At 39.7% G+C, this 24,297-nt stretch overlaps 4 protein-coding genes across 8 annotated transcripts in view; 2 read left to right on the top strand and 2 right to left on the bottom strand.

Annotated features, from left to right (window-relative positions):
* Window positions 1-6,622, top strand: part of LOC129761931 (carboxypeptidase B-like) — a 31,405-nt gene extending 24,783 nt beyond the window's left edge. Inside the window, exons 3-4 of the mRNA XM_055759788.1 lie at window positions 1,259-1,926; window positions 6,346-6,622. Of these exons, the coding sequence (XP_055615763.1) occupies window positions 1,259-1,926; window positions 6,346-6,591 (914 nt within the window). The 3' untranslated portion in view covers window positions 6,592-6,622. The remainder of the gene's footprint in view (window positions 1-1,258; window positions 1,927-6,345) is intronic.
* Window positions 1-7,509, bottom strand: part of LOC129761903 (centrosomal protein of 162 kDa) — a 51,547-nt gene extending 44,038 nt beyond the window's left edge. For 2 of the 5 annotated variants that reach the window (XR_008740500.1, XR_008740502.1), the window contains exon 1: window positions 6,657-7,509. Coding sequence is in view for 3 of the 5 variants with exons in the window: in XM_055759762.1 (XP_055615737.1) it covers window positions 6,657-7,187 (531 nt within the window). In the remaining 2 variants the exon portion in view is untranslated. The remainder of the gene's footprint in view (window positions 1-6,656) is intronic. The other 3 variants (XM_055759762.1, XM_055759770.1, XM_055759754.1) reach the window with 2 other exon arrangements.
* A 4,345-nt stretch (window positions 7,510-11,854) lies between these two features.
* LOC129776639 (nucleoporin Nup43) lies at window positions 11,855-13,650 on the top strand. Its single transcript, XM_055782388.1, has 2 exons — window positions 11,855-13,075; window positions 13,134-13,650. Exons 1-2 carry the CDS (start codon window positions 12,371-12,373, stop codon window positions 13,560-13,562), a joined length of 1,134 nt encoding a protein of 377 aa, XP_055638363.1. The 5' UTR covers window positions 11,855-12,370; the 3' UTR covers window positions 13,563-13,650.
* Window positions 13,651-19,272: 5,622 nt separating this feature from the next.
* On the bottom strand, window positions 19,273-20,196 carry LOC129762670 (nuclear pore complex protein Nup98-Nup96-like). Its single transcript, XM_055761151.1, has 3 exons — window positions 20,020-20,196; window positions 19,841-19,953; window positions 19,273-19,770 (listed from the first exon to the last, which is right to left on the bottom strand). Exons 1-3 carry the CDS (start codon window positions 20,051-20,053, stop codon window positions 19,636-19,638), a joined length of 282 nt encoding a protein of 93 aa, XP_055617126.1. The 5' UTR covers window positions 20,054-20,196; the 3' UTR covers window positions 19,273-19,635.
* Window positions 20,197-24,297: the final 4,101 nt, after the last annotated feature.

Below are 24,297 nucleotides of genomic sequence, written 5' to 3'. Positions count from 1 at the left end.
GACGCCTCCTGACTTTTTTTATGGAGATATTTAAAATCCAAGGTATACACTGGTAAACCAAGGACCCTGGCTGCGCTGAAAGACAATATCCGACAAGAAATTGCTGCCATATCGGCCGAAACATTGGGCAAAGTGATGGAAAATGCCGAAAAAAGGGCACATTTTGCGGTCAAGGCCAGAGGCGGTCATTTACGAGATATCATAATCAAAAAGTAGTTAGAACAAATCTCCTTGGACCAAAATAGATGAATTTCAAAAAAAAATTGAAAATTCCACTTCTTTACTTTGCTATTGCAAAAACAAATCCTTCCACTTTAAATGGCCCACCCTGTATATTGCCTTTGGAAAAATTTTAGTCACACAAGAGTCACGCGCGAACATCAATCTAATGGATTTAAAAAAGCTTGCGTGTTTGCATAGGAATATTCTCAACAAAACACATACCTCAAAAGAATACGAAAATATTACACTCAACTATAATGTACTTATTCATTTTCTGTACTATCTGTCCTGTAACGGAAGTATAAACCCCTCTTAACATACAGGCAATATACTTCCCCGTCAATCGAATCCAATTCACTAAAGCAATACACCATATAAGGAACCAATTCCCCTTTCAAAAGTGAACGGTTGTGCCAACTAATTAGTTTGTATCACACGAGAAACACGATCTCGTTCGGGAATAGACCGTGTTTTTTATAATATATATATATACCGTTCCTCCAAACATCACAAGTTATCCTTAAAACGCAGTTTTTCACAAGCTCATGTCCGCTTTTGTGAAACTATGAGGGGGAATGCGTTCGAAGTTTCTATTCGCGCTACACTTTCGCACACCTCAAACCAATCCATCATTCGATCGGGTTGCACACGTAAAGAATCCCTGATTTGGCACCACACCACTATCACTAATCGCGTGAGCAATACCTCCGGATGGCGCGAACACATAGAGCACATAAATTTCCCCGTTTTGAGCCCCGCCTGAACAATAATCCGACAGGCAATTAAACGGATCGCGAAGAAGTCCCGGGTGTAATTAATTTCACGTTCTCATCGCGGCGAGACCGAACTGCTGTTGTACCGATGGCTGGCGGAACAATCAAACGCTTTGCACTCGATGTTTAATCAATACTTTGGCAATAATTTAAGTACGCCCTCGTGCAATTTGTACGCAATTACAGTGCGTTTTACACCCTCACATTCGTTCAATGGTTTTAACCGATTCTCGCTACTCTTTTTCACTTTCCCCCCACCGTAGGGTACCGCATGACATGGACCGCCTATCATCGCCTGGCGGATATCTACGAGTTTATGGATTACCTCGCCGTAACGTACCCGGATCTGTGCAGCGTTCGCACCATTGGCAAATCCGTCGAAGGTCGAGATCTGAAGGTACTTCGCATCTCCAACGGGAACCCATCCAACAAAGCCATTTGGATCGACGGTGGAATCCATGCGCGCGAGTGGATCAGTCCGGCTGTTGTAACGTACATCGTACACTTCTTGCTCGAAGAATGGGACGACCAGCCAGAGTATGTACATGGTGTCGATTTTTACATCTTGCCGGTCCACAATCCAGATGGATACGAATACTCCCACATGTACGATAGATTGTGGCGTAAGAACAGAAGAAGGTCCAGCATTATTCAATGCGTTGGCGTTGATCTGAACCGAAACTATGGACACAAGTGGGGTGGCCAAGGTGCCTCGAGACAGCCGTGTTCGGAAATCTTTGCCGGAAAGGGCCCATTCTCGGAGCCTGAAACGAAGGCCGTGGAAAATTTTATGAAAACTACAGCGGCACCCTTCAAAGCATACGTTACATTCCACAGCTATGGACAATACATCCTTTATCCATGGGGATACAACCAGGAGGTTCCCGAAGATCATAAAGATTTGCAAGCGATTGGGCAACAGGCGGCACAGGTAAAGCGCTTACTAGTAGATTCCACCAACAAAACAGGAACCCATTTTAATTTCATATTTTTAGTTTAGCTGGAACTTTGCCAACTTGTTCGGCACTAGGTACGATGCCATTTCACGACTAATTTTTGAAAAGGGCTTATACAGAAATGGTTTTATTTCAAAAAATAAACTATAACGCCAAAACGTTATTTGATCGAAATGGCAGCACTTCACACTACCAACTCTCTGGCAGAGGCGACGCGTGACCATGTGAGCTACCTGTTCAATCAACAATGCAAGACGGCACATTAGTAGTAGTGGTCGCTTCACATATAGCTGACTGTGTTTGCCCTGTCGCGCTTGAAGAAGCAGAAAAGTGTTTGAATGACGGCGGGTTCAGATGAAAGGTTTGAACCCATTAGTCATTACCATTGCTTATTTCGTAGTGCTGTGTTGTGTTACGTGCGGGTTGTGTGGTGTAGTCACATGTAGCCATCAGATCACACTCTTCACGGTGGATAAGTTTCACCCAAACAGTTTGTTGATTTTTTTTTTGCTGAGGTAGTCTACCTGTCCCATGAACAGTTTGAACAGATGGACGAGACGCCACTGCTCTCAGACAGGGCTCTCACTACCACCAGAAGTCGCCAATCATATTGTCTTTTACGAGTTGCCAGGATAATTGTCATGTTTGGCTGAAATATGTGTTTCATTTGTTTTCCAGTGGAGGGACGGCTGTCGAACCATCATAGAAACATTTCTCGTACCCAAAACCTGTCACATGTCTAATATGACCCCATTTGCTAGATTAGTTCTCGAGTTTTTCAGAAATTTGTATTTCATTTGTATGGCAGCACTCCCTTAGAGAGGGGGGGAGGAGTGTCGAATCACCCTAGAAACATTTTCCTTAAACCCTCCATATGCAAAATTACATTCCATTGGCTTGATTAGTGCTCAAGTTATGCCGAAATTCGTGTTTCATTTGTACGGGAATCCTCCCTTCCAGAGGGGGGAGGGGTTAGAACCATCATAAGAACCTCAAAAGTGATCCCACAATTCCGCACATACAAATATTCACGCCGATCGATTCAGACAGACAGATAGAAATCTATTTTTTTATGAACAATGTTGATTCTTGATTTCATGAAGTGAAATGAACGCATTTCGTACAACGAAAAGAATGTAATCAAATCATTGTTCGTATTCATTTTCAAATTTATTTAACTCAAATTAATTTTGGTTGCAAATATCAGTGATTCAGCTTAGGAAATGAAAAAGTAAACAGTATAAAAACAAAGCATTGTGAGCGAAGCGATGCTGGTGGATAATATATCTCAATATTTAGTATATCTTCCATGGTTCTCCATACTTGCGTTTGGGCATACTTTCGACCAAATTATGCAACATTTGTTGAGGAATCGCAACCCAAACCGTTTAATTCGAGCATTATAATATTTGTCATCGTTCTGTTGGAGAATATACACTCTGTCCAACTTCTATAAGACAATCCTGAATATATTTAGTTGTAACGCAAACAGTTGGATTTTCAACAAAATACTTGCATACATTGTTGAATGCTTAGAATAAAGTATATAAAACGTCAGTTCCGTTCAGAAGAGTCGTTTGTTTATTTATTGAGCTTAAATATGATAGTTTCAGCTGTCCAGTTTCTATAAGACTATTTCGAAATCCAGAGGTATTATCAATGAAAAATTCAAAATAATCGGCAGATTTACATGTCAATAATTGGTAACCTTTCCATTTCGGTTAATAACCTGGAAAATTAGTGTTGGCATACTATTTATCAAATTCTACAGAACGAATTTCTCGATATTTTCCCATGTCTCCGATAATACGGCCTTGAGCTTATCAATCGTTGTGTACTGCTTTCCCTCGGTGTAGATTCTGCGTACGAGGATCTCCCCTCGTAGGAAAAGAAGGTAGGAAAGAAGATTCCAGAGTATGTATGTAATCCTTGCTATTCATTTTGAATGATGTGAAAGCTATCGTGAGCTTTCCGGTTGCACAGGGTCCCGCTCAAACAACGAAAGAGTCTCGACCAAAATTGAAATTGTTGAAAAATATTGTTCCTCCTTCCGTGAATCGCGCCAGTATATCGTCACTCAAGATAACCTATACATTGAAGAACTTTTCGTTATGGTATATAACAAAATGTATTTTTTTGGAAACATTCTTTGTCATAACATACCATGCCCCACTGTCGGTTCATGTGAGCTTTGAACAAACTCAGACGTCTTTCGATGTGAGATGGTGTAAGATTAGGAGCTCTAACCTTTTAAGCCCTCCTTATGTAAGGAATTTTTACTAAAACTTGACGAATGGTCTCCCAGGAAACATTTAAATTCAAAAATTGCTTTATTTGCATAAGCGATTTTGAGGTATTCGAAGCTGTTCTAACTATTTCCCGCTTATACCAGACAGAGAGTTTCGATTTACGTGGAGATCTCTCCTTTAAACCGTATCCTTGAGGATTCGCCAAATAATTGAGCACTACTCGACGGGATCGTCCAATCCGACGAGCAATTTCTCTAACACCAACATTTTCTTGGTGAAATGCATCGATTTGTCTTTCTCCTCTCTCCGTGAGCATTTTTCCCTTCGGAATTTTCCAGATTTATTGATCAAAACAACTAATTATACAAACTTGACACTTGAAAAATACAAAAACATTCGTTACGCTCAGCGCTTCCACAAAAATGGAACTGTGATAACTCAATTCATTTGAAGTTTTGCTTTGAAGTTTTGGTTGTAAGTCTTTGCTTTGAAGTTTTGGTTGTAACTCAAACCATATCCATAAAACTAATTATTGAAACGGTATGTAACCGGAAAACTTTCGATTTGTGAGGTGGTTGTTTGAATGATCTAGGTTAATCTATTGTATATGCCCAAAATCCTAAAAATACAATGTCACGATCACTCGAATTCTCGAGCGCAAATGTACCAATGTCGTCTAGAGACAATATGTATTCAGACCGCTTGAAATTCTACAGAATTTGAAGTCGCTTTGTTGTAGAATTCATTCTATATGCTTGTGAACTTCCTACTTGGATAAGTTTGAAAAAGCAAGTAAGTAACCCCGAGATAGAATCTCCGTTGATTACTAAGAACAAAAGCAAACAAAAACAACGAGCGAATACGGACAAAAGCCCTACTTCTTTTGACGGTATTTTCGACCAATAGTTAGAATTTCATGAAAATAATATCTCTCAAAGACCCACGTACGCTATTATACTGCAATGTCTTCACATATTTCATAGTGTTTTCAAAATGTCTCCAAAAATCAAATGTCTTCAAAATGAACACATGCATTCAAACCTGGCATCTCTGTCACCAATACCTTCACACTAGAATATAAATTGAAGCATTGTTTGTTTACAATGAGACTAATCAGCAAGATCATCACCTGGTCTTATATAAGTTGGACAGAGTGTAGGGACGAATGAACTGCAACCGTTCAAGGTGAAGGTGGAACGAAGCCATTGTAGTGGTATAAGTGAAACCACGTGTTCTTATGGGGTAATAGTGTTTGTGAAAGAAGATCAAAGCACACCATTTGTGTTGATTTTTGTACGTAAATAGATCAATTTACTTATCAGACTGTGTGGCGCTTCACTGACACGAGTCTTAAAATACACTTGAAAAAAGAAAAAATAAGAATTCAATACTGAAGTAAAATGATGCTCAATGCAAAACGATTGATAAGAATTTGGAAATAAAAAATATTAGATCGCGTCTTCTGAAAATTCTCCGAACGGTAGCGGAAGAGTTTTAACATTACATTGACAACAACGGTCAAGTTGAGATACTATGGCTGAACGGGGACACGATTGAGAAAGGTGAATCGAAAACCGAGAGTGAAGGTAAATCAGCCTACCCTGTGATCGATAATATTTCGCAGTGAGCAAGATCTGCAAGGACTCATGAACTAGATCACTAGAAATCAGCGCCTGCTACCAACTTAATTTTTTTGAACGAATAAAATGGTTTTTTTTTCAATTTTTCGAAAAACAAAAATATACAATAAATTCAATTATTTACTTCATCTTTTGCCAAAAAATGGAAGAATGTCCACGTGGACAAAAGGGGGGAGAGGTATAATCAATGTCCACGCTTGCCCACGGAGGGGGAGGGGGTGTCTAAAACCGTGCATTTTCTGTCCACGTGGTACAGGCCCGCTTATTTTCTGATTTTTGAAAAAGTCCTTTTTGAAAATTAGTTTAGATCGCATTTGAACATTAAAATTACATCGCATATAAAAAGCTAAAACCGTAAAATGACATCGTACCTAGTGCCGAATATGTTGACAAAGTTCCGACTATATCAAAAATATGAAAATAAAAACAATTCATCGAAAATTCGTGTTGATTGGTGGATAGCCTCGTTCAAGAAAAGTTAATATATCAAATTACCCATATACAGACTATACAACAATCCTCGGGATCCTCATACACTGTTGGCCCATCCGGAAAAACCCTCTATCCCGCATCGGGAGGTTCCGATGATTGGGCCCGCGGTACACACAACATCAAGTATGCCTACACGGTCGAGCTGAGAGACACTGGACGACATGGTTTCGTGCTACCAGCTAATCAAATTCTACCAACGGCTTCCGAAGCAGTTGCCTTCGTCAGTGTCATAGCCAATGCCATTTCAAACCTCAATTGATTCACACGATTTATAACTATTCTAAAAAATATGCTAGGCTGTTCTGATATTCCGATGACACTCACCTTGTTCAGCTGTTGGTTGTTCTCTTCCTCGCGCTTTGCCTCGATTGCCTCCAGTTCTTCCAACATTCCACTCTTCATTTCCGATGGCGTTGACTCACTCGAAATATCCCTCATCCCAACTATCGCCTTCGTCACTTCCCCCAACCCCGTACCATTGGTTTTAAACTTGCCAACCTCACTAAAAAGTGGCTGATTCTGTATCAGCTGTTCGGCTTCCCGCAAAATTTCCTCCACACTTCGGTTGTCTCCTCCGGGACTACCGGCCAGGCGACTGACCTGCTCGAAAATGCTAGCCACCTCCACCTCGCTGGGAGAGCCACCATTCGCACCACCCTCATCACGGGCGCTCGCATTTCCGCCACAGCCACCGGAAATGACCACCGCCGCGAGACAGCTCTGCTCGTTTCGCAGGAACTCCAGGAACGAGGATTCGCTCGTTATGTCATCGAGCTGCTGCTGCTGGGCCTCCAGCAATTTTTCCATTGCACTTTCTCCACCCATTTTCAGCTCCGCCGGAGGCTGAAAGGACATAGCTTTTGTTCTGTTCTAGCGCAGGACCAGTTCCACGCCACGCGTCACTAACATTCGATCAATTTACACTGCCCGGAACACACCCAAGAGACGACACCCGTCGCACATGCAGAAAGGAAAGTGATGGCCAAAGGGTAGAACTTATACTGCTCCACGCAATTTTTTCTTCACTTCCTATCGGCGTTATCTATTCTGGCTTCTCACCTTTCTTGTTTGTGTTTTTAATTGACAGGATCGCGAAGGTGGGTTGTCAAGTGGGAGGAACACAAAGCCCTGTGAAGGAGGTCTTGCCAGCGTTGCATACATTCGCAGGACCTGCTCCTGACACGATGATGTCACTTCACTTTGTTTGTACCGTTAGGGCTCGGCATAGTGACGTTTATTTTTATTTTTCGGTTACTAACACAGACAAGGGGAGTATGGGTTTGAGCCTCAATATCTATATACCGGTTGCTCGAATGCATCGGTTCATCATCAGGATCTGTAGAACAGTTTGGGATAGTGGGAAATTTCTGGCATTAAGGTATAAATATTTACTCATACAAACAATTCTTCAAAACCGTGACCGGAATAAATCGTACCAGAAAAAAACTGCAACAGAAACTACCGCTTAGAAAAAGTGCAGTAGGCTAGAAATATTGTGAAAAACATGATGGGAATAAATGCCTTATAAAATAATATTTGGTTTTCATTTCACGAAATTTATTCTGAGGCAGTGGCCTCGAGTGAAGCTTTTGGACTCGGGGCAGAAGAGTTGATTTGCACCCCCCCCCCCCCTTCCGCCAGAAAGGTAGGAACGTTTGCACCAAGGGAAGAATCTGCGTTGCACCCGGGGCGGAAGGGACGATTTGCACCCCCACCCCCCGTCAGAAATCATATTTATCTAATTTATTCATATAAATTCTTTTTAATCTGCACCCCTAAAATCGTGCACCCGGGAGCGGTCCGCTCCCTCCGCGCCACTCATTCGACGCCACTGTTCTGAGGTCAATGTAAAGGGGGCGAAGAATCCATTTAACGAGGATAAGGAATCGAGGCAGCCCAAGCCGCCAAAATGACGCGACCCAAGTCCACCGTCGGGAGGAGATGTGTGTCGCACGCAAACCTGAGTTCCACTGATTGCTGATGGTTAGTTTGAAACATAGGATACAATCCTTGAGCAAGGTCCGATCGAGCTTTAGCGAGCGTCGGACGACATACGTTTGCCCGGCGCAAAATCATAACTCGTACACATACTCGCGCACGGTATCACAGACCGTCTTCTACCCATCATGTTTGATCTTATCACTCGTATCTGAGGTCATGTGGGGTTTCCAGCTATTCAACCGATGAATCTTATTCGGGCGGATGAACAACTAGAAAAAAATTTGCTCTTTCTCCTGCGACAATGTTTCGGAACAGATTTGTTTTTTAATAGAAATGCCAGGATATCCAAAAAAAAGTAATATTCACAGAAATAACGGCAGGGAATGCTTTCTTATTGAGTAGGACTTCTTTAACTGTTTCAAACGATATGTGCATTGGTCCAACGAAAGGAGTTTTTGGAAGCTTTAACTAATTAAGAGTTATTTGATATTGGCTATGTCGTCATCTCGCCGGAAGATTTAGAAAAAGTTTTTAATACTTTTGTTTTAATCAAAGTTCGAAGAGTATATTTGTAATGTCCTACCAAGTTACATGTCTTAAAATAAAAACCAAAATTTGAACAAAGCTCATATTTATTACAAAAATTTTAAAAAACCCTTTTGGACGACTAAATTTCAAATTTAAAATAATCGCTACGCTACACGATAGAGCTCCTCAAAAAGGTCGACATAAACGAAAACTTTTTTTTTGTGGGTGGCAATCCGCAAAATTCAAACGCGAATAGAATTGAATTTGGAATTATGTTTTTTTCCAAGTTTATATGTAATATGTAATAGTGTCAAATTTTTGGGTTCGTAAACAAGGCAAAGTGCACGGTTATTGCAAAGATCAAAATAGATCGAAAAACGAATTCTACTAGATCAAGTTATTGGTTTACTACATTATCGACATCGTTTTAGTATATTTTTGTAGTTTTGATTTGTGCAGCTTAATAAAAACGAGATATAAAGCTGGTGAGATTTTTTGAAACATGTCCGGAAGATTTGCACTCTGAATAATATGATTGTTCGAAATTATTAAACGCAGATCATCTCCCGCTAGAGATAAAAGCTCTGGCTATTCTAAATTGTGGATTGGCGGTTATTATACTATCGGACACGCAACTCGGGTGTATCCGCCCTATTCGCTATACGACTAGTCAGTTGTTGGCATTGAGAAAATACCTGCTCTGCAACCGTCGTCCGGTATCAGCAGCTGACCCTACTGTGTCAAATTTTGCAGCAAGGTTCCGTCGCAATTATCAGCAACCGGAACCAGCATGTTAATGTAAAAAACTACATAAGTGCAGATGAATACCGACACCAAGATACAGCAAACGAGGAAGAGCTAGAATGGGTGTAGACAGGACCTACCTCTCGCCTGGACACAATCAAACTTTGTGTATTCGAAGAAGATACATCAATGAACGCCTCGCCAATCGATCAGTCGACATGCTAGCACAAAATCAAGTCAACAATAACATAATTGCTCAGCAACAATTCTCAATGCAAATTCTCAGCAAAAACCAACAGACCGATATTTTGCGCCGATTGAAAAACAACGTTGAGAGTGCAACTGTTCCACCACAAATGCAACAACAGCAACAATCAACCCAACAGCCGCGCTATCCATTCCAACGTGAGCTTCAGTTCCATACCCAATCCATAACGTAGAACGCTTTGCTCCGTGAAAAAAATGCAGGATCAACGCCGGCGAACCAATCGCAACTGTCCAGCAATTCGTACAATCAATTTGTCCAAATATGCAGCGAAGTCTTTCGGTTCATAGCCAAACTGCTAAAAATTGTAATCCGTTCAATCAACTGTTGCCAGCCGGTGCCAAATATCGTAATGGTACATATTTCTCTGCAAAGCCGACTCTGCAGGAGCAACTACCCTCCGTCACCCAAAAATTGTATCAAGAGAAACGTGGTGGTTTCATGAGCGCTAAACGTTCTTAGAAAGCATCGAATTCTACAGATGAATTCTTATATACTACGAGAGAACTGGATTCTTACAATATATTTTCCAATGCAGAAATAATTATCCAACATTCAAATTTAATGCTGCTTCTACTATATATTACCGTTCCTCATGATCCCATTTTTATATTTTTGTGGTTGTTCTTTTTGACGTAGGACTACGTCTTTGATTTCTATATAGGAGGGTCACTCTACGAAAAATGTAACGTTTATTAAGAGTTTTCAAATGCATATTACGCAGAATCGTTTTTACGTATGTTATAATATATACCTTTAGACGGCAAATTTATCCACAATTTTTTTCGCCTGAGACATCAACAGTGGAAATAATAAAATAAGAGAGCAATTTAACAAATAAAAAGGGTTTTTTTAAACGAGCAGATGCGAAGGTAAATCATGTATTATGCATTCTTTCTTCCAACTTCGTTCCCATGAATGTTGTATGTAACACAAAATTGCGTGCAATAATTTGTTCTATCTAACAAATAGGCAAGATGTTAAAGTAATCATATGCAAGATGGCATGGATCACTCAAACTTCATGCAAGATTTAATCGAAGCAACGAGTAAAGTGTTACCCACAATGGAAATAAAGTAAAGAATAAAGAATAAGACAATGGAAATAAATCACAGTAACATAGCTATCCATTAAAAATAAAGCAACTTCATGATTTCATGTGTATTTTACCTCAAAATATAACGAAATCGTGAATATTTTCAACCTGTTTTTTCGTTTCTTCCCCGTAAATTTCATATTCAATGTAATCAATGACGATATATTTTTTTTTTTGTTTACCGATTCACATATACTTCATTTACCATTCCACCATTCATTAATCATTTTCAGTTAGGCAGTTGAACTTTCTGCCAGATGCTTATTGTCTTTCTTTGTTCGTTACAAACCGTTCGAAGGTTATGAGTACATACAACAAACGGCTCTTTTAGCGCTACTATTTAGAGTGCCAAAATAGTTAAACTAACTGATTTCTGAACAATGAAAAAAATTACATTTAAAATAACCAAGTGTTCTGAACAATCACAGTCCTACATCAAACTTCCGTCCATGCCCCTAGGCTCAGACCCTTCTACTTTTTTATTACTATTTATAATAACGTGCTTCGTTTCATCATTGTGTTATTTTTTATGCAAGCGGAATTTTGATACAAATTCTCACCGTCTGATTTATATTTTACAAAATAGCATCGATTAACTTGTCGTAGGTTTTCCCACCAAGTTTATATATAAAGTATAGTTATAAGACGCTTTTCGCTTTGTTATTTTTTGAGACTGCATTCGCTAAATATTTTTAGGAAAAGCCGTTGTTTAACCTCATTACCAACAAGCGTTAGCATCTCGTATATTACCTAAAGGCTGTCTTAATTATTCTCATGTGAAATTTTACCCCTAGCTTTGCGCTCGAGGTCCTGTGTTCAAGCATCTAGAAACAGGGGCAGTCAAAGTGCAGAAATCGAAAAGGGGTTTCGATGAGAATGTAGGAAAGCATTTAGGTGGACTTGTTCCACGTGAAGCAATATTTGACCAATAATAGTTTAGAAATTGCACTTACAACAATGCTGCAAAGCAGCTTGAATATCGTTATGAATATTTGAATATTTGTTATGATTTTATGATTTCACATTTGTCATCGATGTCGATAATACAGTTTACCCAAATGAATCTAGTACACAGAAATACAGCAGTAAATCAGAATAGCTTTTCTATGACGACGTATCGTATCCGACGAATGAATATACGGATACGGCCGTAAATGAGAATAAGGGTGAATGTCCCCATGGTAGTTACGTTTCAGATGCAATTGTGTGGACAACCGCAAAATTCAACTGAGCCGATTTGCCCATCTCTAGTTGTTGAACGAAGGAATTTACCATAGTATTACCCTGCATTTAATTTCGAGTGTTCTGTATAACAGTTTGCAAAAAAAAAAGATTGACAGCGCGCAATCGGTTTCGGCTTTTTTTTTGTTTTTGTTTCCAACAGACACACCAACAAATAACTAGGGCAAAATAGTAATCAATATTTTAGCAAACAGAAGTATCAGTTTCTATAAAAGGTGCAACATGCTATCGGAAGCGACCAAAGTGGACAGTACATTCATTTCCGAAAAGGTGTCCCGCATTCGCTGGATCCCGGAGCAGTACGATGAGTCCAATTCGTTTATCACCACTAGCTGGGATCTGGACATTAACAATGTGAAGGTCTGGAAGCTATTTCGACACGATTACACGACCGAAGAGAACGAGTTTGTTCCGAAGTGCGTCGCTGAGGTGTGCTTCAGCGGTGACATCAGTGGACTGGACTTTGTGGACGAACGAAACATTGTCATCTCGAATACCGAGGGATTCGTCAGTTTGATTGCGTTGAACCGGGATAAGGACGAGGATAACCTGCAGGAACAGTATCGTTTCGAGAATTTGCATCGTTTCGATACCTTCAGCAGCCTCAATGGGGCTCCATGTACGGCACTTTCCGTGCACGAGAGCGATGTGGCTTCTGTGGGGGAAGACGGCCGACTGAATATCCTTTCCACCGTTGGACAGAAAGTGCTGAGGAGTATTTCGAGTGCCGACAGTTGTACTATCAGTTGCGTGGCTTTCCTAAGCCCTAAAGAGGTGCTAACAGGAAATAGGCTAGGAATAATGAAGTGTTTCGACATCAGGTCGGACAGTCAAAAACCGACGGGAAGTTTCGCGATCTCCTGCGAGGATGAGAAGAGGCCCAATTGTGTCACTTGTGTAACATATCATCCCACTCAAAGGCACATTGTGAGATGAAGTAGTTATGAAACTATTGAAGTGATTAATGACAAACATTTGTTTACAGATTTTAGCTGGAAGTGAGGAAGGATCAATCACCGTTTGGGATTTGAGACAGCCCCAGTTTCCGGCTTCCTACCTGAAGGCCCACGAGCACGCGATAACAGAGCTGGCATTCCACAAAACACAACCGTCGCGATTGTTTTCCGCTTCCGAGGGAGGCGAACTGTGGCAATGGAATCAAAACTCGCTCCCAACTTCGGCCTCAACGGTCGCAAGTGGATTGCTGCACACTTCGATCAGTGTTTCGACGCAGGACTCATCATCCGACACGAACAATCCTTGGCTGAATGGGGAGCGAACCAAGAGCAAAGTACACGTCACATCGCTGCTAAGCGGTATCCGGAAGTCAATCAATTCGTTCGATTCTTGCCGTTCGAATGTTATTTGTGGAGGCGATAATGAAGCAATATATCTTTTGGAGAATTTAAACTAGGAACCACTGCTGTCGAATCTTAGCATTTGCAATTGAGGTTTTATTTTCGTCAAATTTTGAAATAAAATTTATCGTTAACCATTAATAATTATTACCCCGTTAAGTTGTATAGTGTCTCGGGGAAAAAAACTGTAGAGTGAAATTTGTAATTCACAAGATTTGTTCCGAAAACTTGGCTCGCAGATACAGTAATCATTCGGTAACTGAACCAGAACGGAAGTTCAGTTATCGACATTCTTTTTCGCACTGGACCGGCATGTGAAACGTCAAATCAAACCGAGGAGAACTTCATTGAATTGTTTGATTCGCGTTGATCGTAAAATTGGATAAACAGAAAAGGTTTCCACTGGAAATTTTTCATTGAGTCCGACTGTTGTATGATATATAATTTGGGGAAAATGTTTTTTCTGTAATTGAATCAATGCTTTTGTCACGCGAAAATAATTTAAATTTTTGACATTTCAAATCACATTTGAATGTCCCTCACAGCAAATCATCAAATTGAATATGGCGTCAATTGTTTACGAAATTCTGCTCTTTGACTGTACCAAAGCCCAGTTAACGTTTGCTCAGTTATGTGCGATTCACATAGCACGTTACGGAGAAGTCTCCACCAGTAATTGGACATTTGCGACTGGTGGCGACTTTCAATGTGGGGCCATAATTTGGGCCCCGAACTCAATGTTTACAAAAATGTCCAACTGGAGGTAAAAATGTCTAATTAAACGTGTTGCATAACAGATCTGTTCAATTAGCTTAATGTCGATGTAGATGTAAATTACTGTGCAGCCAAATCAAAACAAAAGCCGAGACACAAAGCCCAGACAAAAACCAAACGAGCCGTCCGTCTCCGTCAATTATTCTTTTCTACAAACCCTGCCGGTCGTTTTCGTTGAACGTATGCTGACGGGTCGTTACGTTGCTGGTGTATGTGAATGTTTTCATGAGAATTGCATGGTAGAATCATTGACGTATCGTGACGTGACGGGACGTGAACGTGACGTGTATGTTGTATGTGAATCGCACTTTAAAGAGCAGTCCAGTTAAACCAGGCTCAGTTATCGAATGATTACTGTATTGAATTGTTGACATTTTTGATTCGTTTTCATTTGCACATAGCCAGTGGCATCGAGTGAAGCTTTCGCACCGGGGCGGAAAAGTTGATTGAAAAGAAGCATATTTGTCGAAGTTATCGTCCATTTAGTTTTTTCGATAATTTAGATGCATTTCAGTGCGAAAAAAGCATATTTGCGTTTCAATTATCCGCTTCTGAAATCATTCCCCTCATCCCATCAAATGATCTAACTTTTTCTAAATTTTTGCATGACATGATATCTAGCAGCATCACGTTTCGGCATGCAACTAAAAGCACAAAACAGCCACGCGCAACCGAAGAGGCAAACTGTCCCATCGCAAAGCAGGGAAACTAAAGGAAATTGAACGGTGAACGGCGTGGATTTGAGTTTTTTTCTTGGGGAAAACTTTTTTATGCGGTCCCTATCTACCGCACAAAAAAAGTTTTTTTCAAAATGTGTACCGAACACGGTTTTTAAAGCTACTGGTGAAGTTTTGCACGATTTTTTTATGCGGCCCCTATCCCCCGCACAAAAAAAGATTTGCCCGTACCGTTCAAATGGGGGGGGGGGGGGCGTTGTTGTTCTTATGTTTTGCTTAGAACGAACGAAGACAAAGCGGGCGCTAGAATTTCAGGGGTATGACTAAAAAGTCAAATCCCTCATATTGCCAGTGTACTCAATATTGCTGCGGTTCACTGACATTTTGGTTCTGTCAATTACTGCTGTTTACAACTCGGTCCGGTTATATAGTCGAATAGTGGCTGACTTTAAACTCCTCCTGTTAAATGTGAACACCTCCATGTGAAACCGAAATATGAAAATCGCTCATGCAGTTAGAAATAAAGCAGCGCATTTTTTGTTTATTTTTACTATCTCCGTGATTTCAACGATTTCGATCCTCGCAAATGATATGTTGGTAAACAAATGAAGCCATATTGATTTTGATTTTGGGAAGCCTATATTCAATTGATGTCTAACCTCTCTAGAATTTGATGTGTATGTGTGTGGGTGTGTATATAGAATGAGACGCGCATCACACAAGTAAGAAGAAATGTTTAGTATCTGAGTTCTGCGCCGGGTACATTTTGCGCTGTCGTGCTTATGAATTTTGTGCGCTTCGCACCAAGAGAGAATATGAGTGTTCTTTGAGCACGCGCTGATTAAAATTAAACTCAAGCGCAGCGCTGCGTTTGTTTTCTGAAGACTGCTAAAAAGTGTCCAGATTTTCAATCTTGTTTACACACCAAATAATTTTGGTAATGCAAACATTAGTAGAATGTAAAAAAAATGTTCATAGAAGAATAAGATTTCATTTGATATGTTTTTTTTAAATCGGCTCAATGGTTGAAAAGTTATGAATTTTTGGAAGAAATCATGAGTTTTTTGACATAGGACTACGTCTAACCGTTCATTATAAGGGTCCATTTCAATAATTCGATGTGAAAGAGTGTTCAGTTTTTGAATGTTAATACCTCTTCAACTAATGAATGGATTTTGATTCCAAATACACTCATTAATAGGAAATATCCTTAGCAATTGTTTATATGCGATACATTACGGTTTGCAGCTCACATAAAGTTCAAATAGATGAAAAATTGGAAGAAAGAAATCCATACTTCCCCATACATTTTGTCTGCGCTCCCGCAGCGAACAGCTATTCATTACAAGCAACAACGGGTACGGGCGAAACGTATGGACAAGGGGAAGATGGAGGACGAGAAATAGATTATAAATAAATATAGACGGTCGCTACAACGTTAACTATATGGCTATATAAAGTGAGCGATGGTGGTGCTTGGCCACATTTTATCAGCGGACGCCAAGCAGGAAAGACAACGAGAAACGATTATGAACGCAAAAACGTTTGTGCTTTGTTTTTGACGTAGGACTACGTCTTTCATTGCTATACCGGGGTGTAAAATCAAAGTTTCGAAAACGAAAGCGTTACGCCGGAGACCGAGATTTTGAGCGTTTATAGCTCCTAAACAACTGAACGAACCGGTATGATAAACACTTCATTCGAAAGATAAAATGTCTACGCGTTCTATACTTGTTACTTTTTGATCCAAAAACTTGTTTCAATAGTCTTAAAATTGCTTTCAAAACAGGCTATTGAAATCATCAATCGGTATATAAGCTAGCGCCGCTTGGAAGTCCACTCAGTTATAATTGAACAGCGGTTGGAGCATGTTGTCGCTATTGTGGTGAAGCTCTTCGTTTATCATGAAAGCGCGGATGAACGGTGTCACCAAGAACCTGTTTGTGCACCTTAGGCCAGAAGAGAATCCATCAGGAGGAGAGTGATGCCACAAACGGTTCCCCGGGAAGAGATCGAAGCAGCCGCCACACACACATACATGTGCGGAACTCTTCGTTTGGATGCCATTCAGCATCGAGAAAATTCCGGAAATATCCAATCGTTGCTGAAAAATAATCTGCCAGTTCTGCCCCTGGGAATTGAAAATACATTCATGCGAAAGAGTTTATTTTAATGTTTTTCAACCGTATAACCAAATACCAAATATTTTTCAATCAAGTGCTATTAACAGGTGGTTATCGAGTTAGGATTAACCACTGGCGGGCTTCGAGTATCGAGGAAAATCTGGAAAAATCTAATCGTTGCTGAACATTAATCTGCCAGTTCCCTGGGAATTGAAAAATACATTCATGCGAATGAGTTTATTTTAATGTTTTCTAACCATATAACACAGCGACCAAATACATTTGATTTTGTAATTTTTCAATCAAGGAGAGCTTCTGAAAATTATTCTCCCCCATAAGTAGAAAATTTTCGTATCCAATATTGTATGCGCGCGCAACGGAAATTGCCATCGTAAACCACACCTTCTCTCGATTCAATCACGCACAAAAAGCATACTTAAGCGATATTCTGGTGGTGAAACGTATTCATTTTTCGTGAGGACATCGACAAGACAACATCGTAATTGAACGAGCTGAACGTGCTGGACGAGCTGGACGGCGAGGGATCGAGGGATTCATTACCTGGCCTGACCTGACCTGAAAGACATGCAGTTTTTTTGGAACTGTGAGTGAGGGCAGAAATGCCGATCCATCAGAAGGAGAAGAGAAGACGACCGAGAGAGTACCAGCATCGAAAATTGGTTCCGCTTGAGGTATCGAAGCAACTGTCACACGCATACACGCGTGCAACTCTTTACGTTCGCTGGTTATCGAGAAGAATCCGGAATGAAGTGATCGTTGCTGTAAAATAATCTGCCAGTCCCACTTGGACTTGAAAATTACATTCAAGCGGAAGAGTTTATTGTAATGTTTTCTATCCTTTTAATACTGCGACCAAATACAATTAATTGTGTGATTTTTCAATCAAGTACAATCAACAGGTGGTTATCGAGTTAGCATTAAACACTGGTGGATTTCGAGAAGAATCGAGGAGAATCCGGAAAGATGTCGTTGCTGCAAAATAATCAACCAGTTCCTCTTGGAATTGAAAATTACATGCAAGCGAACGAATTTATTTTGATGTTTTCTATACATATAATACTGCGACCAAATACATTTAGTTCTTTGATTTTTCAATCAAGTGCAATTAGCAGGAAAGCTTCTGAAGATTATTCTTCCCCATCAGTAGGACATTTTCGTATCCAATATTGGATGCATAAAACCTTGTACCTCCAACGTAACGCTCTCGTTTTCGAAGTCCCCCAAATATTCATTTATTCATTCATTCAGAATGAATTCAGATTCAACTTCAAACAAATGATCACTAAATCAACGATAGCCCTACGTCACCATTGCGGTTATACCATATATATAACCCACTTCCTGTTTTTTTTATTAAATAATGTTTTAATTTGAGCGAAATAGGATGGTTTGCAGACCGCTGATTTCGGTCGCGCTCTCCATTGCATTTGCGGACTCGCACTGTATAGAAGAGAACGGTGATTGTGATTGGCTTCATTCTATCATTGGACACTATCTTGAGATTAATTTTCAGCATAAGAGATATCGATGCATTTGCAGGCGATGTATGCGGTGCGATACCGCAAGAGGTAGGGCGATTACACATTATCCAGTTTCTGCCGGACCGGTTTCAAAAAGCGCCGCTGGGTTTGGACGGATAACCGGATAACAATGTGAAAGAGTCCTCGCACTACACAAAACCGTACATCATTCACATACACATACATGCATTTATTTATATAGTGGAATGACAGGTAAACATTGCAAATATTTCAGCTACATGCAGCTGATTGCATATGGAAAAACCTGAAACCACAACTGCTGCGGCAACCACGAGCCTTCCCAAATTTGTGTCCATTGGAGAGTACATTCGGCCGGGTGTGGTACGCCAGGCCTCGCGTACACTACTCGCACATCAGAGCGGTGTTCTTATGATAAATAAACATGAAAAACCTACTGGATAAAAAACATGGCTGTAATAAACAGTATTACAAAAAAACTAACTTTAGTCCAGTTGCGGTGTACTTATCCACAAGCTAAGCTCTTTTATTTCCAAACATACACAACTAGCATGATTTATTTCACACGCTCTGTTGCCACATATTTTTTCAACAGTCTCAGAAATACGGTTAGAGAAAAGTGTACAATTTGATGAACCAATAATTATATCATTTCGTAACAAGCTGGGGGGGGGCTACTTAATTATATGTGGTATGTGTTCAGTTCCTGTGATTATCCTTAGAATTTACCTACGAGAGAATATATGCTTATTCATCCATTCTAGACTGTCTATTTTATTCCACCATTGCAGTAATAATTCTTACGATTAAAATTACATAGTAATTTTCCTTCAAACACTATCTCACTATCTCTTCGTCCAGAAACGCGCTCAGCATACATATGTTGCTCCAGGAGTACGTGCAATTCCTGGTGCACGTACTCCTGGAGCAAGGGCAGCTTCTCGAACGCATTTCGCTTCAACGCACAGCTGTTATTAAGCGGATCCTGGGCGATGAATGACGAATCAGAAATGCCAACAACTGGGTGATTTCGCTCTATCTGAACCGATACTTTTGTGTCGGACAGGGGAGCATCTTGATCGCCGAGCACAGCTCGGACAGTTTTGGTTTGAGTTCCTCGAGTCGAGTTGCGGACACCTCATCGTAGATCGTGTTCCGGGTCAGGTCGAACTGTGTGGAATACCGTATAAGAATTAAAAGAGAGAACTATTTTGGTGTGTTTAATTGAACAAAAACTGACCTTCACATTCAGCTGGATGAAGTCGCTCAAATTTTTGCCCTTGATGAACCAATTGGAAATTTGTTTCACATCCTTGATCTCGATCAATACTGATTTCGAATAAGGGAAGTTGTCTGTGAACAAAACAAAAACAGAGGTTAATTAAGAACTCGATAAATTTGTCGAAACACACTACCCACCGTTAATAACACAATCCATGGCAATATACTCCATGATGCCCTCGTGCGCCTGTGACCATTGCTTCGCTTTGATCAGAAAGGTTCATCACTTAACTTGTTCCATAGCAGCGAAATACAAATTTCGGCATCCATATCACTTGCGACTTCTGAATTGACTCAAACAAACAAACGTCAATACCACACACATACTAATACATGAGAGGAAAAATTGCCTGAATTGTACTAATACTAACAGACATGACAAACAACTGTCAATTCGCGTTGGGCGTCATGCTCCGCTTTTGGGAAATGATAGTGATAATGGATTTTCAGGTGCAGTAAACACATATATAAAATAAAAAATTATGAATGAAAATTAACTTTTTCTTATAAAATATGTTTTTTCTGTAATAGAGTAGCACGTTTTTTGCAAGAGAGGAAAAACCCCGGAACAATAATTATGTTTGATAGTGATTTTATATTATAATATTGAGTTTTAGTGAAAATATCAAGAAAATTATACAGAAATGATTAAGCAAGAATCAGTACCGCGGGTTATAAGAAATGAAATAAGTAATGAAATAAATTTTTATTAAAAATTTAAACAACTCAAAACTGTCTTAAGGTCTCATAATCTTATAGAGAATGATTTGCTTTCCCAAACTGATGTCTCCACCAGATGTCGACACTATACTACTTTCATCGCGTATAATACTTGTCCGGTCGCCGGACATTGTAGTCGCAGTAGACGGCTGCATCACGGCGCCGTAAAGAGGTTGGTACGGTCGAAATTTGCTATTTGGGTTTCAGACCGGTCCGGCAAAAACCGGATAATGTGTAATCGCCCGTAGAGACAGGAGTTTCTATTGAATGTGAAGCAGAAGAGCCTAATCGCTTATCGAAGTATGTTAAAAGCGGTGGAAGCGTCGCACCGGGTGAAGGAGAGGCTAATTGCCCACGATTCGATAGAATGCTTGAATTGTTTTTTGTTTATTTAGCTGTAACAGGTTTGTATGTTTGTATGTAACCTGTTTGTTTATAGCGCTGTACCACATTAATAGAAATTCGAGAAATGTTGACCGATTGATCTGAAATTTGGAACACACCTTTGTCTCTGCAGTCATTACAAAACTGCGTATTTCATTATCTTGAACATCCAAAATGGCGGCCGCTACGAATGGCGGATTACAGATTTTCTCAAAACTCCATAAATATGGGAAACAAATGTAAGGGATTGACTAGTAGTATACAGATATTTATGAAGAATACAAATTCAAAATGGCCGCCACGACAAAATGACGGATTACATATTTCCTCAAAACCGCACCAATATGGGTATCAAATGAATGACTTGACTAGTAGAACACAGTTATTCATTAGGAATGCAAATCCGAAATGGCCGCCACAACAAAATGGCGATATATATATTTTTTCTGAACCCCTCATCAATATGGGCATCTAATGAAAGGGCTTGACCAGTAGAACACGGTTATTCATTAAAAATGCAAATCCAAAATGGCCGCCACCTGAAAATGGCGTTCGCAATAACAAAATAAACAACTACTTTTTTAAACGGTTTCAGTCAACTTGACTTGTTTGTATGCCTGTAGGGTTGTCTCACATTAATAGAAATTTTTCACCGTTCCTTCTGACTAATTAATCTGAAATTTTGAACACGCCTGTGAGTTTCTCGGATGTGCTTGTTTGGGGAATTCCCCCAGCGTAGCTGTCCTGATGCAGGAACGTCTTACCTCGTGCTCGGTGATGGTTAAAAGTGAAGTGAAGTGCCAACGGTTGCTGCGCAACGGTTTATGTGGTGTCGGACTTCTACACCGCCATTATGTCGAAACAGTTGAGTGTACGCCTGCGGTTAATATATATTTGAGAGAATACTTGTTGAAGTCAGTCGTTCTCTTATAGAGTACCACACATCTTCCCTCTTCTCAAAAAAAATTAAACGGAAATAGAAGCATTATTGGATTCTGGTGCGAGCATAAGCGTCACAAATTCCAAAAATTTAATCGAGCAATATGGTCTCAAAATTTTACCGTCTCCGATTCGCATTTGCACTGCTGATGAAACGCAATATTCATGCGAAGGCTACGCGAACATTCCTGTTACTTTCCGGGGAGTAACCAAAGTAATCCCAATAGCAATTGTTCCAGAAATTAGTCGCAATTTCATCTTGGGCATAAATTTTTGGAAAGCATTTGGAATAGAGCCAATGATACGAGGAATAGATGGCATAGAGGAAATAAACGAAATAGGAATGGAAAACAGTTCAACCATTGAGTCTCACCATTTCTATATCCATCCGATTGAAACTATACCGGTTATTCCTAAACAAGAACCTGATGAAACGCTTGATATTACTGACTTAGATCAGCCGGAAGCTTCAGAAGTAAACCCAGAGACTATTGAAACAGAACATGATTTAACTAATGAAGAAAAACTTGCATTAACAGAGGTCATCAAGCAATTTCCGTGTACATCAAATAACCATTTAGGACGCACGTCATTGATCGAGCATGAAATTATTCTCCAGGAAGGCGCAAAGCCTAGACGACAGCCACTTTATCGATGTTCTCCGAAAATACAGGCAGAGATTGTGAGTTTCTCGGATGTGCTTGTTTGGGGAATTCCCCCAGCGTAGCTGTCCTGATGCAGGAACGTCTTACCTCGTGCTCGGTGATGGTTAAAAGTGAAGTGAAGTGCCAACGGTTGCTGCGCAACGGTTTATGTGGTGTCGGACTTCTACACCGCCATTATGTCGACACAGTTGAGTGTACGCCTGCGGTTAATATATATTTGAGAGAATACTTGTTGAAGTCAGTCGTTCTCTTATAGAGTACCACACAACGCCTTTATCTCTGCTGTCAAAATAATACTGCGTATTCCATTATCTTGAAAAATCCAATTTGACCGCCTCTATAAAATGGCATTGGTTTAGTCCTACGTCTCTCCGGTTATGTCCCCGACATTACCCACTCGTCTTTTGTGTTTTTTTTTCAATTCTTAACTTTCAAACCATTGAGCTTATTTCAAGGATCGACATTTAAAATGGAATCTCATCTTTCTATGAATCCGCAAAAATTTCTAGAAGTAATTTTAAAAAAACCTAACTGATTATAATTAAATTGTGATTAAAAGTAAAAAAAATAAAAATATTACACTTGCGATATATCCGATGCGATATGCGATGATATCCGAAAAAATATAAATATACATACAGTCCACATTCGCTTCTTGGCATACTCATAACTTTTCAACCATTAGCCGATTTCAAAAATCGAAATATCAAATGGAATCTTATTCTTCTATAAAACAATTTCAATCTGTCATTTAACAAACTCAGAAATTTGAGACTACAGAAAAACTTTAATTATAAATCTGAGAAAATTTGCCACTTAAATTTCCACAATTCGTTCTTTCACAACAAATTTATATCTAGTCAAAATTTGAAACCTTGAACTGTCAAAATGATAGGTCAAAGAACGAAAAGCAGGCAAAATTGACATATAATGGATAAATGATAAAGCAAAGGTAATCATGGATTTTTAATAACCATATCAGAAAAATTATTGAAAAAACAAATTCGTTTTTTAAATTTTCTTTCAATTTTTAATAAAATTGCACTGAATAGTTAATATAGAGGCAATAAGAATACAGTGAGGGGGGTCTTCGTAGCCACTTGATTACGCGTTCGCTTACTAAGCGATCGATCGTGAGTTAAAAACTCCGGGCCCTCAATTGACCATCTTTGTGTTAACTACGTCCACGCAACCATCATCAGCGATGGAGATCGATCCACGGTGGAACAAAGATCGATTCATCCATACAACTGCTCTGCTCTGCAAGAAACATCGGGCTGCTGTTCTATAAATAACCCAACAATGATCAATATCAACTGTCTCCGCTGTCCGGTCTGCTGAACAATGGAAGAACAGATAGAATATCCTTACGCCTAAATGGCTACTACTGTGTAATTAACCATAATGTAATGAAAAGCCTAACACCTAAATGGCTGCTACTACTACTACTGTGTAATTTACAATTTATAGAAACATAAACATATGTACATGTACACGATAAATAGCCGGCTCTGTTACAGATAAAATGCTATTGAGCCTAATAAATAAATAAAAATGGGATAAAAAAAAGAATACAGTGATTTACAATTAATGCGACATTTTGCTAATTGGACAGACCTGTAATGCGACACGTTTAATTGGACATTTTTATCTCTAATTGAACTTCTTGATAAACATCGAGTTCGGGGCCCAAATTATGGCCCCACAT

Source organism: Toxorhynchites rutilus, chromosome 1, assembly GCF_029784135.1.
Source record: "Toxorhynchites rutilus septentrionalis strain SRP chromosome 1, ASM2978413v1, whole genome shotgun sequence".
Classification (NCBI taxonomy): domain Eukaryota; kingdom Metazoa; phylum Arthropoda; class Insecta; order Diptera; family Culicidae; genus Toxorhynchites; species Toxorhynchites rutilus.
Note: the sequence above shows the minus strand (reverse complement) of the source record. Positions and strands in the feature narration are given on the sequence as shown.